This window comes from Bidens hawaiensis, unplaced genomic scaffold (genome assembly GCF_021521415.1).
Source record: "Bidens hawaiensis isolate Kalapana, Puna unplaced genomic scaffold, B.hawaiensis_p1.1 tig00037321_1, whole genome shotgun sequence".
Classification (NCBI taxonomy): domain Eukaryota; kingdom Viridiplantae; phylum Streptophyta; class Magnoliopsida; order Asterales; family Asteraceae; genus Bidens; species Bidens hawaiensis.
In genome coordinates, this window is record NW_027496524.1 from 178,854 (window position 1) to 194,351 (window position 15,498).

The following is a 15,498-nucleotide window of genomic DNA, read 5'->3' on the forward strand; positions in this document are numbered from 1 at the left end:
TTGTGGCATAATCTGCAAACCGTTGATATCATGCTTGTGGTGCCTGTTTTTGGCCATAAAGGGATTTTGTTAGCAAACAAACATGATTCAGGAAACGAGTGTCTTTAAAGCTTGGGGGTTGATACATGTATACAGTTTCCTTTAAGTTACCATGTAAAAATGCGTTCTTGACATCTGACTGGTGTATAGGCCAATTTTGTGATATAGCCGGCGATAGAACAGTTCTGATGGTAGCTGGCTTAACCAGTGGACTAAATGTTTCCCCGCAATCCACTCCCATCTGTTGAGACCTGCCATCACAGACTAAACGAGCTTTGTAACGCTCTAAAGTACCGTCAGATTTAGTCTTATGTTTAAATATCCACATACTATGAATAACATTCATATGAGGAGGTCTCGTGATTAACTCCCACGTGTTATTATTAATAAGGGCCCGTAACTCATCGTTCATGGCCATATCTTTGTTACGAAGAGCATTGGTGGGGTTGTGAGGTATCGGAGAAATTGTGGAAACACTGAGATTAACCAACGGTTGTCGAAGTTTGGTAATGCCATACATACTTCTAGTATGAACCGTGCGAGTGGGTGGCTGGGATGGTTGAGTCGATGGGGATGTAAAAACCGGGTCTGGAACAGGATGGGATGAACCAGAAAGTGTGGGTTCTGTAACAACATGCTGACCAAGAGATGGGGGTTGTATAACAGCATGAGGATGTGATGTAGTAGGGGGAGGCTGAGTAGTGGATGCCACGGGAACCGGTTTGGGGCGGCAGGAGTAAGTGTTGACCAGCGAGGGCTTTGGAAGGTCATTTAGGTTAGGTATTGGAAACGAATTAGAGGGTTGAGCTGAAGATCATAGTGTAGGATGAATACAGAATTGGTTGGTAAAAATTGTGTATGTAGCGGGATTGGCAGGAGTAGGAGTAGCGAAGGGAAAAATTGTCTCGTCGAATATCACGTGACGGGAGATGGATATCTGTTTAGTTTGGATATTATAACATTTATATCTTCGGTGGTTGGATGGGTATCCAAGAAAAATGCAAGGGACGGTTCGTTTATCAAGTTTATTAATGTTAACGGAAGGTAGGAGAGGATAGCACAAGCACCCGAAGGTACGAAGATGGGTGTACCTGGGATGTCATTAATAGAAGAGTTGGGTAGGGGAGAGGTTGTTTAGATCGGCGGAGGGTAGGATGTTAAGGAGATAAGTAGCGTGTTGAAGGGCGTGATGCCAAAAAATGGTGGGAACCGACTAGTGGGCAAGAATGGTGCGAATGATGTTATTGATGGAGCGTATTTTATGCTCGGATTTCCCGTTTTAAGGGGACGTATATGGCATGAAAAACGGAATTGGAGTCCATTTGTGGCACAAAAATTGTGGAATGATGTGTTATTCTATTCACGACAGTTAACACATTGTATAGTTATAATTTGTTGGTTAAATTGGGTCTTAATAAGGGAGTGAATCCGCATACCAAGGGTGGTTTGGAGGGTAAAGGGACTTTGTATTGAAGGCCTGTTCAATATTAGTGGGTGTGTAGCTAGCTACTGATGCCGCATAAGCATGTTGGGGACGGGGGCCTAAAATTCCGGGTCCGTGAACTGCTGGTGTACTATAGCCGGGAGTGGAATTGGGTCTCGAACCCGTATGGGGAGCTTGCTGGGTTGGGTGTGGACAAGTTGGGTGAGCCCAAGTTGGTTGAGCCCATGGGGATGGTTGAGTGGGACAGGTTTGGTTGTTGGGCCGAAAAGCTTGTTGTCCATAACTAGGGGTTGGGTTAAGCCCAGGTTGTTGTCCATAAGCTAGACTGTGAGAAGACCCATACCCCAGTTGGTGTTGACCAGAATACCCCATGCCACGACCACCATAAAACGCCCCCTTCCACGACCACCACGGCCACGACCACGCCCTCGTGAACTAGAATGGGAATCAGACTGTTGGTGGTAGGAATCACTGGTGCGACGGTTTGAAACATGGAGAACCGTACCACTAGATTGAAGGTAGTTACTTGCAGCCTAGTGTTGTTTTCGGGTTTCATCATTGATAAGATTTGAGCGTGCTGAATTAAAGGTTGGCAGAAGAATAGTTCCTTCAAGAATCTGTGTTGTGCTTTCATAATTTTTGTTGAGACCCGTGATTAGTTGAATGACAAGCCTTTCTTCATCCACCGGTGCATTCACATTGGCAAACTGATCTGAAAGCATTTTGAGAGCTTGACAATAGGCTTACATGTTTGGAAAATCATCCAAACGAGTGGTAGAAAAATTTCGGCCTAGGTAAACGGCCCGTGTGGCTTGATTATCTTGGAAAATATTCTCCAGAGCGGTCCAAGCTTGAAGAGTCGTGGACTGTGGTTTCATGATAGTATGCAAGAGGTCGTGAGAAATACTTGCATAGATCCACTAGAGCACGATTGCATCCAGCCGATTCCATAGTGCTGGGGTGATGGGTTGGGGAGTTTCGGGTGCATCTTTGTCTTTAGACGAAGATGTAGCAGCAGTAACAGTGATAGCCTTCTTTTTCAGACGATACAGACTTCTTTTTCAGATAAAAATCAAGATTAGAGCAGTTTGAAAAACTTTGTAAGGTATCAGTTCTAGTGGATTTCACAAACTGAACTTTCTTAGCATTTTTTAATACTTGTTTAGCTCTAACCAATGGTTCTGAAGAGTTTGATGTTTTGGAAAATGTAAATTGATGTTCAAGTTCTTTTATCTTGTCAGTTTCATTGTAAAAGACGCTTTCGATCAGTTCAGGTTTGATGATACTAATCAGAATGTCTTTCTCAGTGAACATTGTGTTCATTCCCTTTAACTTAAAAACTCTAGCAGGTGATGGCTTGTAACTAGTAGAATTGACGAAACGCATTAAGTCGTCATCAGAAATTGTTGGTTTTTCTGATTTACTTGCCTTCACAGGTTTGACTTTCACGTGTTCTACCTTTTTCACATGAGGCTTGTGTGAACCATACACAACTTCCTTAAATTCATGAGGCTCACAAAGAATACGATTAGAACTTGGAATCTTCTTGTTCTTGTGTATCACCTCAGGTTCGAACACATCCTCAATATTTACATTGTCAACAATTTCAACAAAGACTTTGTTGCTTTCTACATGAGGTTTTTGATTTGCAGGTTGAGCTTTAACAGTTTCAGATTTAACAGGTTTAGATTTTTCTGAAATCATAGGTTCTTTCACAATCACATCTTCTTCTCTTTTAGCAAAAGGGTTTTCTTTATAATCATTGTGAAAAGGTGGTGGAATTTCAACAAAACCTATACCTTTCTTTGAATCCTTTTACTTACCAGATACTTCGATTATTTCGTTTAGCAAAAAGGAAGAGTTTCGAAATTTACCCAACGTGTTCTTTAACTCAAGAACCTCATTCTCAAGTTCGGTTATCTTTGAATGATGTTTCAAGATTTCTTGAAACTTTTGATCATTAATTGTCATTTTCACAGATAACCCAGCCTTGAGATCATGGTTACTTATCGACAAAGCTTCAATCTTCTCCCGAGATCTCATTTGAGATTCAAGAGATTGTCGATAAGTATCCTTTAAAGAAGCAATTTCTCTCACTAAATTATCATTATAATTCTCTAAAGACTCTAGCTTAGGTTTGTTAGTCTCACATTCAACACAAGTTACTTTAACATATGAAGTAGTAGAGATAGAATAACTAACCTCATTGATCTTAGCCATGCAAGCAAACGTGGTTGGAATATTATCATATGAATCATCAGAGTCTGATTCAGTGTCATTATAAGATGATAACTCACCTCCACTTGCATCTTGAAATACATCGTTTGTCTTGAACATGACAAAAATTGGCTTGATTGTCATTACAAAGTAATCGTTGAGACCAATCGGTTCCATCAGCTAACATTGCTTGTGACCCAGAAGTAGACCGTTTCTTTTCAGCATCATTACCTCGTGATATAGAAGAACTTTGGTTTTGACCACGAGGACCAGTATACTCCTTTTTCGGCTTATCACATTCTTTTACAAAATGCCCAAATTCCTGGCAATTATAACATTTGACTTTCACTTTATCAATTCCCAACTTCTTGTTTAAAGCGGGAAGATCTTTGCCAGTCCTTTCACTACAATAAAATTGGCATTAGGCAACCTTTTTTTCACAAAATAGCTGCATTAGGTAAAGTTGCATTAGGCCTAATGCAACATTTTTATTAGATAATGCAACTGTTTCTTTCAAATTCAACCATTTAAAAGTGTTGCATTTGAAAGAAACAGTTGCGTTATCTAACCAAAAGGTTGCACTAGATCTAATGCAACAGCACCTAATGCAACTTTTTATGTGAAATAAAGGTTGCCATAGGCCAATTTTTTTGTAGTGTTTTCATAAACCTTTTAACTTTACGGAAAATCATTGCCATATTCCACTTCAAGTCCATAATCTCTATATCATCTGGTTCAATCTGATCATAGTTTTCATCAGTCAAATCACTTGTGGCTATCTTACTACTCACCAAATTCTCATAGGAAGACATGAAGGCTGTCAGAAAAGCAAAGTTTTGTTCAGCTTCTCCCATGTTTACAGTTGGTGGTGGAGAGAATTGATTTATAGTAGATGAATTTCCATATCCAACAGAAGCATCAGGTGATCCAGAATTACTAGTAGTGTAGAAACATGCTCTTGGATCACTATAGATGGTTGTTGCATTCTCACTTGCATTTTGTGTAAGAAATGAAGTGATTGGTGAATTGGTTGAACTTAAAGGCATGCTACCACCGTAAAAAGCAGGATCTTGACTATCCTTGGATGACTTTTGACATTTGAGATCGTACTCTCTTGCTTCAATCTTTTGCATGAAATCGGATGCAGTCAAGTCTTCATTGTTGAAGTAATTGTTCTCTTTCGGAACCATCAAAAACGTAGAATAAGAACTCGGTAGTGAACTCTTAATAGTATCAATCTTATTAACCTCAGAAGTTTCCAATTTCATTTTATCCATCTCAGCGATCAAATGATTGAACCTTGTCATCATCTCCTCAACTGTTTCGCCCTTTAATAAATTAAAGTTTCTAAATTGAAACTTGAGCATTACCTTCTTAATCTCAGCTGTATTACCCATACTCCTCATACGAATATGTTGGAATAGGGAAGCACAGATTATTAAGCTACTTACTTGGTGAAAGATGTTTTCGGGAAAAGCCATTGTAAGCGTTGAATAGGCTTTTGTCTCAATCTCCAAGGCTTTCTTTTCTTCTTTTGAGTATTGAGAGATAGCTTTAGGTGTGTAACCAATAGTCTCATCTCCAATCATAGGAACTATGTAAACTTCATCAAAACAATATGAGCAGTCAGGGTGAACAGAACCCAAATGAGCACGAAAACGGGGTTCCCATTTAGCAAAATCGCTAAATTTCTTTAATCGTGGACATTTCGAATGTGAACCTATCTCGGTATCAAGTTGCAACATTTGTTGCATTAACAAATTTTGTGAAGCTAAAGCATACATACCAGCCATGTTGCTAAATGATAAAGTTTTCAAACTCCAAGGGTTAAAGATAAAATTCTATTAACGAACTGTGAACAGTAGAATTAACGAACTATAAACAGTAGTTAACGAATCACAACTTAACGAATTGGGAACTTGTTTATGTAACAAATTAGGAACAGTATCCACGAATCTAAAACAATTAACGAATCTGGAAGATGCTAATGAATCAGATCAACAAATTGGTTCAACGAATTAGATTAACGAATCTGATTTCAAAACAACGAATCACTAAGTGACAGCTTAGCGAATTATAATAACAAACTGTTCTACGAATTAAATCAACTAGCGAATTAGGTGAACGAATCAAATGATTTACTTTAACGAATCACTAAGAGTAAACTTAACGAATCTAGGATCACGAACTGTTGATTTTTTGTAACGAATCACAAAAATACTCTTAACGAATTAAGGGACGAATTAGCTACAGTTGATAACGAATCAACTTATAGCGAATCAGTTTGTTACAATGGTTGTAACAAACTATGACAATGGTTGCCACGTGGAAAAAAGTTGTTAGATTAACGGTTAACGAAATGGACACGTGTAACACGAATTGATTAACACGAATTAGAAATTGTAACGAAATGATTCATGAATTAGCTAACATGATTAACGAATCAGGTAGCGAATTGATGAACAGTGCTTAACGAACTGACAAAGGTTTAATGAATCTTCAAATATCAATGAAGATCTTCAAATCTTCAACCTTCTTTTCCAGAAATCTGGAAAAGTATGAACACCAAAATCAATCATCAAATTTGTAATACACACTCGTCAGTATACCAAATCGTTCAATTAACCACTCAAATTACTCGGAAAAACAACGCGAAATCCATTCAATCCATCTCGTAACCCAAATCACCACAGATCATAACCAATTTGATCAAAACTATTCCCCTGTTTCGGCCAAATCCAAATCCAATACCAAATCAGTCCATATCCAAATCCAAATTAACTCAATTCAATCCAAACTCAAACTGGACATAATCGTATACCAAAATACCAACTAACAGTCAACTAATAACAATTTAACACACAAATCAAGAGTAATCGAACAAACCGAAAGCTCTGATACCACTTGTGAATACCTTAAACACCAGATCTCAGATCTGATTTATATGATAATTACTAAAATGGATCTAGTTCATTGTGCTATTGATTGTATGTATTAATGTTATGTATTATTATAGATTGTAGATATATATGTCTATGCATTAATATTAAGATGAAGATTGAGATCGTAATTGGGCAGAGGTGTGATAACTTTAACTCAATTCTTAAATTAACAGTGAAAACTCCCAAAATATATAGAAGACGGGTTTGATTCATTAACATTCCATAACGAATCAGACACCGCCTTCGTTACAATACTTTATCGAAATAAACATTAACGAAACACCCCCTGATTCTTTAAACATCCTTAGCGAATCAGGAGAGAATATAACTTAAGTCTAGTTCGTTAAACATCCTTAACGAACTAGACGACTACCTTAACGAACTACCTTAATAACTTAATATTTATTACATAAATAAATGATAAATACAATCCGATAAATACAAAGACTCGAGATGCAAAACAATGCACTAACAATATCACTTATGCAATGAAAATCAGGCTAAGTATCTAAACGGGTGCTATCAACCTGTTCTCTATGCCATAATAATGCTGAAAATGAATCATTGTGAAACCATCTTAATCAATATGTTCTTGAAAGATAGAAATACTTTGATACATTATCGAAACATGGATCCTTATATTGTACTTAGAAATGATGAGATATAAGTTACGGTGGATTTTTCTAAACCTTGGTAATCCGAAAATGGCTTTTTTTAGGATATCAAATTAGTTAAAGAAACCATATGTTAACGGAATGTGTAATTATAACCTACATAAATCAACCAAGGGGAGGTTGTGTGATGAACTACAATCACCCGAAGTTGTTAGAATTGGTATTTGAGAAATCAAAGTCAATCCTAATCTTTCCACTTTACCAAAGTACTTGCCAACTCAAATCGACATCATTGAGATGGTATGACATTAGGATAAGGTGGACTTTAAAATGCGCATACCATCTCCTTAGTGCCGAAGATGCTTACATAAGGCTTAAGGAGCTATCTATCATATATTGCTACGGAAAGTTTATCACATGTCTACATATTAATTATCAAAGCTAAAATGGAGTGGATTCTTGATCTTAGATGGTAGCCTTTGCATAATTGAACAACTCGTTTAGAATCCTTGTTCTCGGTCACCTATATATTATATATATATATGTATTTATAATTTATAAAAAGTTTAAAAATCAACCCCAAAATATTTAAATCCTCCGATTGAAGTAAAAAACTTTTCATTATTAGAAACCTTTGTATCCACGGATCGATACTTGGTTCTTACCAATACTATTCTACATATATGACAGGTACACTTGCCTGTTTTGTGTGTGTTTAGTCTTTGTAGAAATCACTTTTATAAATTTAAAACACGATCTTGTGCAAAGTCAAATCATCCAACCTCTTATAATTTTAAGACGCACGCGCACAGCACATCACAACACTTAATGGTTTACACTTTATCTTTGTGGGTTCGGTTTTGTGCTAACTTGTAACACCGAAATATTTTGATTTCGATGGGCTTATATTATGGGTTTGGGCTTAGGGTTGATGGTGCGCTATATATAACATGTAACTAGGTCGTTTGAGCGGGTCGTTCATTCGTAGACTATGAGAGACAAAAATGTTGTTTATCATTCGTATTGTAATCACTATTAAGGGCTTAAGCACCCGATGTTGAATATAACGTGTATTGAAGACATTCTGCGTGTATTTATTGTGTTCGGGGTCATATTATATTGAATCAAATCAATGTTAGATTCCTCCTAACATTGGGTTTAAGTGATATCACATTGAAAGATCCTTCATTGGGACTTACAATTGGTATATGAGCCTATAGACCTATTCTAGGCTCGGTGTTGGTGAAAATATTGATTCATGAGTGTGTTATTGGTTAATGTTCTTTGTAAAATTCTTGTAAGTCAAGAACTGTGTAATCTTCATGTTCATCGGGTTTAGTTGAGATAGTTTTGGGATATATTTGACTTAATCTTTGGTTTAAACTCAAATCCCTGAATTCTCGGGATTTGTTTTGTTTCCCAAGTATACTAAGTCAATGGTTTGATCGTTCTCGGCCATATTCCAGTGTTCTCGGCATCAGTTGATTGTTCTTGGTTGTCAGCCAAGGATCTCGACCATATTCCAAAGTTCTTGGCATCACCTAATCGTTCTCGGCCATATTTCAGTATTTCGGCAGTCTTTGATCATTCTCTGGTAACTTAACAAGAGTTATCGGTAATGATAATACGTTTTCAGCCAAGATATATCATTCTCGGGTTTATAAGTGTGTTCTCGGGTTTATATCTGTGTTCTAGGCTACTTTGTTCTTTGTTCAAGTGTTCTTGGCTCAACTTCAGGGTTCTCGGGCTCATCTCCGTTGGGTTCTCTGTTATTGGATTTCGGGTTTTTGTTGGAATTGGGCCTGGTCTCTTTGGGCCTTAGTTATTGGACTATATCTTGGATTGGTTACTTGGACTATAGTTTAGGATGGACCAATTAAGTAACACATCATCAAATGCTACTTTGTATCAAGAGTTGGATTCCATCATGGGAACTACTACTCATGTACCCCATCTACTGTCTCATGAGGGGTTTGCTCAGTGGATGTTCAAGTTCTAGAAGTATGTGAAGACGAAGGATGCGAATATTTTGAGAAGCATTGTCATGGGTCCTCAGCCTAACTCTTACCAGAGAGAGAATAGTGATGAAGTAGTTGTAAAGCCCATCGAAATGTATTGCGTCGCGGATTTTGAGAAGACTGAAGAAGATAAGAAGGCCCTTGCTACTTTAACAATGGCAGTTTCAACTAAAATTTCTCATGGATTTAGAGAACTACAGTCTGCTAAAGCATTATGGGAAGTCTTTATTGTGGTGTATGGGGGAAATGAGGATATGAAGAGTTGACAGGATCTTTTGTGACAAAAGTTCAATATGTTCAATCATGTTTTAGGGGAGGCTTTGGAAACACTGCCTTAAAGATTTGTTACTTTAGTAATTGAAATGAGATCTTCAAACATCAATACGACTTCTATTGAAACAAACAACAAGCTGGTCAACTCACTGCCACAAAGTTGGGACATCAATGTTGTAGTAATTAAAAAGGCTAAGGACCTTGCTAGATTAACTTTGTCAGAAGTGATGGAAATCATTAAATCCTGTGACATTGATGATAAGCAATGTGCCATAAACCAAGTTAACTTCTACAATGCGGCTGGCTACAATGTTGCTTCTAATAACGCTCTCATATCACAAGATAATTTTTCTATGTTCAAATCTTCTCAGGGTCATATGATTAGCCACAACAACCTTATAACAACTTCTCAATGTTTAAGTTCTCTAAAGGTCAATTTACTCAGCCATCACCACAGCCTGCTCCTGTGTTCTTTCAACAACTTGCTCCAACAACTAACCCTCAACCAGATGTTGGGTTATCCAGTCAATCTCCCACTCAAGTTCCTTCTATTTGAAAGGAGTCTCAAAAAACATTGCCTTAATGGCAGGTTTTATGAATTGCTATAATTCTTTTCTTGCTGGAGATCTAGTTCAACAAGCTGTAGTTGCTGAGTTGGGTAAAATTCATCCTGATGATGTGGAGGAAATGAATATCTCTTGGCAAATAGCAATGGTAGTGTTTAGAGCAAAGAAGTTTACCAAGAGAACAGGTAGAAAAACCTGAATTTTCCAGCTAACAAGAAAGTGGGATTCAATAAAGTGACACTAAGGTGTTATAACTGTCACGAGTCGGGTCACTTTGCTCATGAATGCCTGAATCCTGCTAACGAGGTGAACAGGGAAAGGGCGCTGGTTTCGGTAAGTGGGGTTAGAGGAGAAAATGCAGTTGGTGCTAGAGAGAATGAGCAGGGATTGGTGGCTTAGATGTTCGACTGGAATGACCAGATGGTAGCACTCAATATAAACAATCAAGATGCGAACCTTGCTCAAATTGGTTCTACTGAAGAAGAGAACAATGCAGAGGAGCAAGTAAAGGGTCTTCAGTTTGCTTTCATGACCTCTACTTCTTCCAACTCATCTGAGGTAAATCTGAATTGTGTTCTCAATTTTGCTTTAATAAGGTAGATTTATATAGAGCTCACAATAGTAATCTGATTAGAGAAATAGAGGGCATAAACCATGAAAATTTCACCCTTAAGAAACTTGAAAAGGCTTTAAAAAAAGATAAACTAGAGGCACAACAAAAGGATTTCTTGAAACTTCAAACATATTTTAACGTAAAATGTTGTCACCACTTAGATGCAAAACAAAACATTGATGAGCTAACCGCCGAGTTAGACGCTTCTAAGTTGGAGATTGCGAATTTAACCAGTAAATTTAAAAAAGCTGAATTCAATTTTAAGAAGTTGGATGTCTCAAATGCTATTGTTGATTGAGAAACAATTATAATGGAAAGAGAAAAAGGGTGAGGGTATTGGGTATATTACCCTGGGCTTCCTCTTTTAAAATAAGAGGAAGCAAGGAACCATTCATGTAGTACGGCAAGCCGACTGCAAATGGCAAAACTGTTCATGGCTCAGTCAAATATACTAAACCAACATTGAGAGTGAACGATATTAATGTGTTTTCTTCACGTGCAGATGAAGTAATAATAGAGGATTGGACTGATGAGGAGGATGATTTACATGTTTTGAATAATAAAGACATTAATTTTAATGTTTATTTAAATTTTCCTGCTATGGATTCTATTGCTACTATTGTTTGTGTGGGCTCTGTTTTTAAGAGCAAAGATAATTGTGTGGTTGATTCTTCTAAAACTTTTAAAACAGGTGGTGTGGTTTAAAATAATTTTGATAAAATCAAAAATTTGAATAAACATTTATCACCTATGTTTGTTAAAGAAGGAAGCTCGTGTGTTCATAATGGCAATAAATAAAATGATAAGTCCAAAGTGGTACAAACTGGCTCACCCAATAGGTCAAGACCAGGGGTTGACCACAATGATTTTTATGTTAAAAGTCAAACATGTTTTAACTGTGGCATTTCTGGTCACATTGCTAGAAATCGCCCACACCATCCTTATGTCCAATACTACGGACATACTCAGGGGAATATGCCTCGTGGTACCTTCAATAAATTTAATTCTAATAAATCAAAGTATTACACGTCAAATCCCTCTGACAATGATCAGACTATGTGCCATGTTTCAAAAGCGTGATGGAAGCTCGATTTCCATCCCGAGAAAAAATCCAGCCTCTAGATCAAAATCAATCTGGAAACCAAAGTCCCACATGACTTCCCTCCGTAAATTGGAGATAAAGTCAAATTTTTACAGTAGTCACAAATTTTAAAACCTGACTATAAATGGTTGTCCAATCTTTGTTGTCCAATTCATCAAAATCTTCCTGCTCGATCTTAAATAATCAGGAAGACATATCATGGAATCCTGTAAAATGCATAGAAGGCTTACCCATCACTAGTATGGACTAGGTACCAATAACTAACTAATCTCGCACTTCGTGCAGGAACAACTATGGAGGAATATCATCAGCCCTTGTTATGTTTATAGTGGCTGTTGCAAGAACATGATATGAGACATCTCTCAACTGCACGAAATTCAGATATTTAATGGAGGGTATGTTTCCTTTGCGGGAGGAGAAAAAGGAAAGATCACATAGAAGGGTACTGTAAGTAATGGTGTTAATAAATTTGAGAATGTTAATTTTTTTGGGAATTAAAACACAGTCTGCTCAATGTCTCGCAGATCTGTGACGAAGGTTTTTCAACACATTTCACAAATAAAGAATGTCTAATTTTAAAAGATGGTATCATCATACCAGAAGATTGGGTTTTTGTTCGATCACAAAGAAAAGATAATGCTTACGTCATCGACATGAATAAAACTGTTCCATATGAAAACACATGTTTATTTTCAAAAGTGTAAGAACATAATGCCATGCTTTGGCATCGTCGCCTTGGTCATGCGAATGTTAAAACTTTAAACTATCTTGCTAAAAACAACATTGTCCGTTGTTTGCCATTTAAATATTTTTCAACAATTGAGAAATGTATAGCTTGTGCTTTAGGCAAACATCATCGTAAATCTCATAAGCCAAATTTGGTCAATACTATCTCCTCAGTTTTTTAATTGCTTCATATGGACTTGTTTGGTCTAGTTATGTTTTGTGTCTTTCTCGCAGTTCATACTGTCTGGTTATAACTGATGACTACTCGAGTTTACTTGGGTGATTTTCTTGTCAAATAAGAGTGAAACTTCATAATTGATAAAGCGCTTTGTGGTGCTTATGGAGAATCAACTTAACTTGAAGCTAAAAGGGGTTCGATGTGACAATGGCACGGAGTTCAAGAACTCAACGTTCAATCACATTGTGCCGAAAAGGGTGCTTAGGCAATACAGCTCAACATGTACACTGTAACAAAATGGTGTAGCTGAGAGAAGGAACATAACTATAGTTGAGGCCGCTAGAACCATGTTGTGTAACTTGAAGCTACCTCTGTTCTACTGGGGTGAAGCGGTCAACACATCATGTTACGTTCAAAATCGGGTGTTGATCAATAAATCACATATGAAGACTCCTTATGAGAGTGATTATGGTCACAAGCCCTCTATAGCACACTTTCGAGCCTTTGGATATCCATACACTCTGTTGAATCTCGATTTGACTCCAAAGTTGGGAGCTAAAGCTGATGATTGCTACTTTGTTGGATATGCTGGTCGCAATGCCTACAGAGTTTATAACAAGGCAACGAATTATATCGTGGATTCTTATGATGTGCGCTGGTTAGAGGAAATGAAACCAATGCTCGTGTCGGTCCTGACTGGTTATTTGGTTATATTGAACTGTTTAAGCCATTTAATGTATTTCCAGTTGTTGATGCAGAAAACTCAGGTGCTGGGATTTGGAATGCTGTTGATGAAGAAGATGATATCTCTGCTAATTTTCAAAAGTCTCCAGTGCTGGCTATGGATCCGTCGGAATCATCTGATATTACTCAGCTGTTGTCTTCAAGTCAACAGGGAATATGTTATTAAGACTAATTCTTCACAAAAGTCTCCTGAAGTATGTGAATTTCACACAACTGAGACACATGCGGCCGACGTTTCGTCAACTGAGGGGGAGAGTACCATTCGTCAATTTTTTGGTAGCACTAAATTTCCGGATGTCATACCAACTAAGTGCATTTCCAGTACCTCGTACTTGCATAGTACCACGACATCTGGATGGAGGAATCCTCTCTCTTAACTACTTGAAGATCTTACAAATTTACCGGCTACCAGTTCCGTTCCGGATCATTCGGTTCCGACAAGAAGTCAACGGGATCATCGAATTGAGAATGTCTTAGGTCCCTTTGAATCAGGCATCTCAACCAGAATTTAGATATGACACATCAACAGTTGTTTGTATTCCCGCTTATCTCTCTGATTGAACCTAAGTCCATTGAAATGGCATTGCAAAAACCAAGTTGGGTGGAAGCTATAAATGAAGAATTGAATCAGTTTGAGAAACTCAAGGTTTGGAGATCTGTTGAGCTGCCCGTCGGGAAGAAGGCATTAGATACGAGTTGGGTCTTTCGCATCAGGCAAGATGATACTGGGGTTATTGTCCAAAACAAAGTTCGGATTGTGGTTAGTGGTTTTAGTCAGGTTGGAGGTTTAGACTATATTGAAGTGTACGCTCAGGTGATCGTCCTGAGGTCATTCGGAGTTTCTTGGTATATGCTTCCTACATGGGGTTCACGGTTTATCAAATGGATGTCAAGACGACATTTATGTATGGGGAAGTAAATGAGGAGATATACGTGGATCAACCATCGGGTTTTACCGAATCAAAGCATCCTACTCACGTCTACAATAGACAAAACTCTCTATGGTATGCCCCTTTGACGGCTCATTTGCTGGAACATGAGCATAAGCAAGGGACCATCGATCAGACGTTGTATCTTAAAACAATTGGGAAAGATTTGATCTTAGTTTAGATTTATGTCGACGGTAACATTTTCGGTTCCACCAGTACTGCTCTATGTTTTGAATTTGAGGTAACGAATAAGAGATTCGAGATGAGTTCGTCGGGGGAGATGACGACATTTATGGGGTTACAGGTTCGTCAGAGTTCGACATGAATTTTGCTACATCAAGGGAAATATGTCGAGGACATGTTGGCGTAATTCGAATTCCAAGATTCTTAGAGTGCGACGACTCCTATGGAGAACTGTTTCTTTCATCTAATATTGAAGGGAAATCCGTAGATCAAACGTACTATCGATCAATGATCGGATACCTGATGTATCACACTGCCAGTCGCCCCGACATAATGTTTGAAGTCTGTCAATGCACGCGTTTAAAGGCTAATCCTAAACTGTTTAACTTAATTGCTGTTAAACGTATTTTTAGATATCTGAAAGGGCAAACGAATCTAGGTCTTTGGTATCCTAAAAACTCATAGTATGACTTATATGGTTTTGCTGACAGTAATTATGGAGGTGATGATATTGACAGGAAATCTATGTCTACTGGATGTCAATTCTTAGGTGATAGGCTCATTTCATGGCAATGCAAGAAACAAAACACGGTGTCCACATCCACAGCTGAGGCTCTGTACACTGATGCTTCTTCCTACTGCTCATGGTTATGTGGATACAACATCAATTGCTGGATTACGGTTTGGAATTTCTTGACACTCTTATGTTTTGTGATGACGATGCTGCTATTGCTATTGTTAAAAATCCTGTTCAGCATTCTAAAACCAAGCACATTGACATAAAAATTCATTTCATTCGTGACTGTTACGACCGGATATTGATTCATCTTGAACAAATTCACACTGATAATAATGTGTTGGACTTATTTAAAAAACCAGTTGGAACAACTAGATTTAATGTGCTTGTAGG

At 37.7% G+C, this 15,498-nt stretch overlaps 1 protein-coding gene across 1 annotated transcript; it reads left to right on the top strand.

Annotated features, from left to right (window-relative positions):
• The first annotated feature begins 14,053 nt into the window (after positions 1 to 14,053).
• LOC143589282 (putative mitochondrial protein AtMg00820) lies at positions 14,054 to 14,395 on the top strand. The gene has a single exon (XM_077070095.1). The coding sequence runs from the start codon at positions 14,054 to 14,056 to the stop codon at positions 14,393 to 14,395; it is 342 nt and encodes a 113-aa protein (XP_076926210.1).
• The last annotated feature ends 1,103 nt before the right edge of the window (positions 14,396 to 15,498 follow it).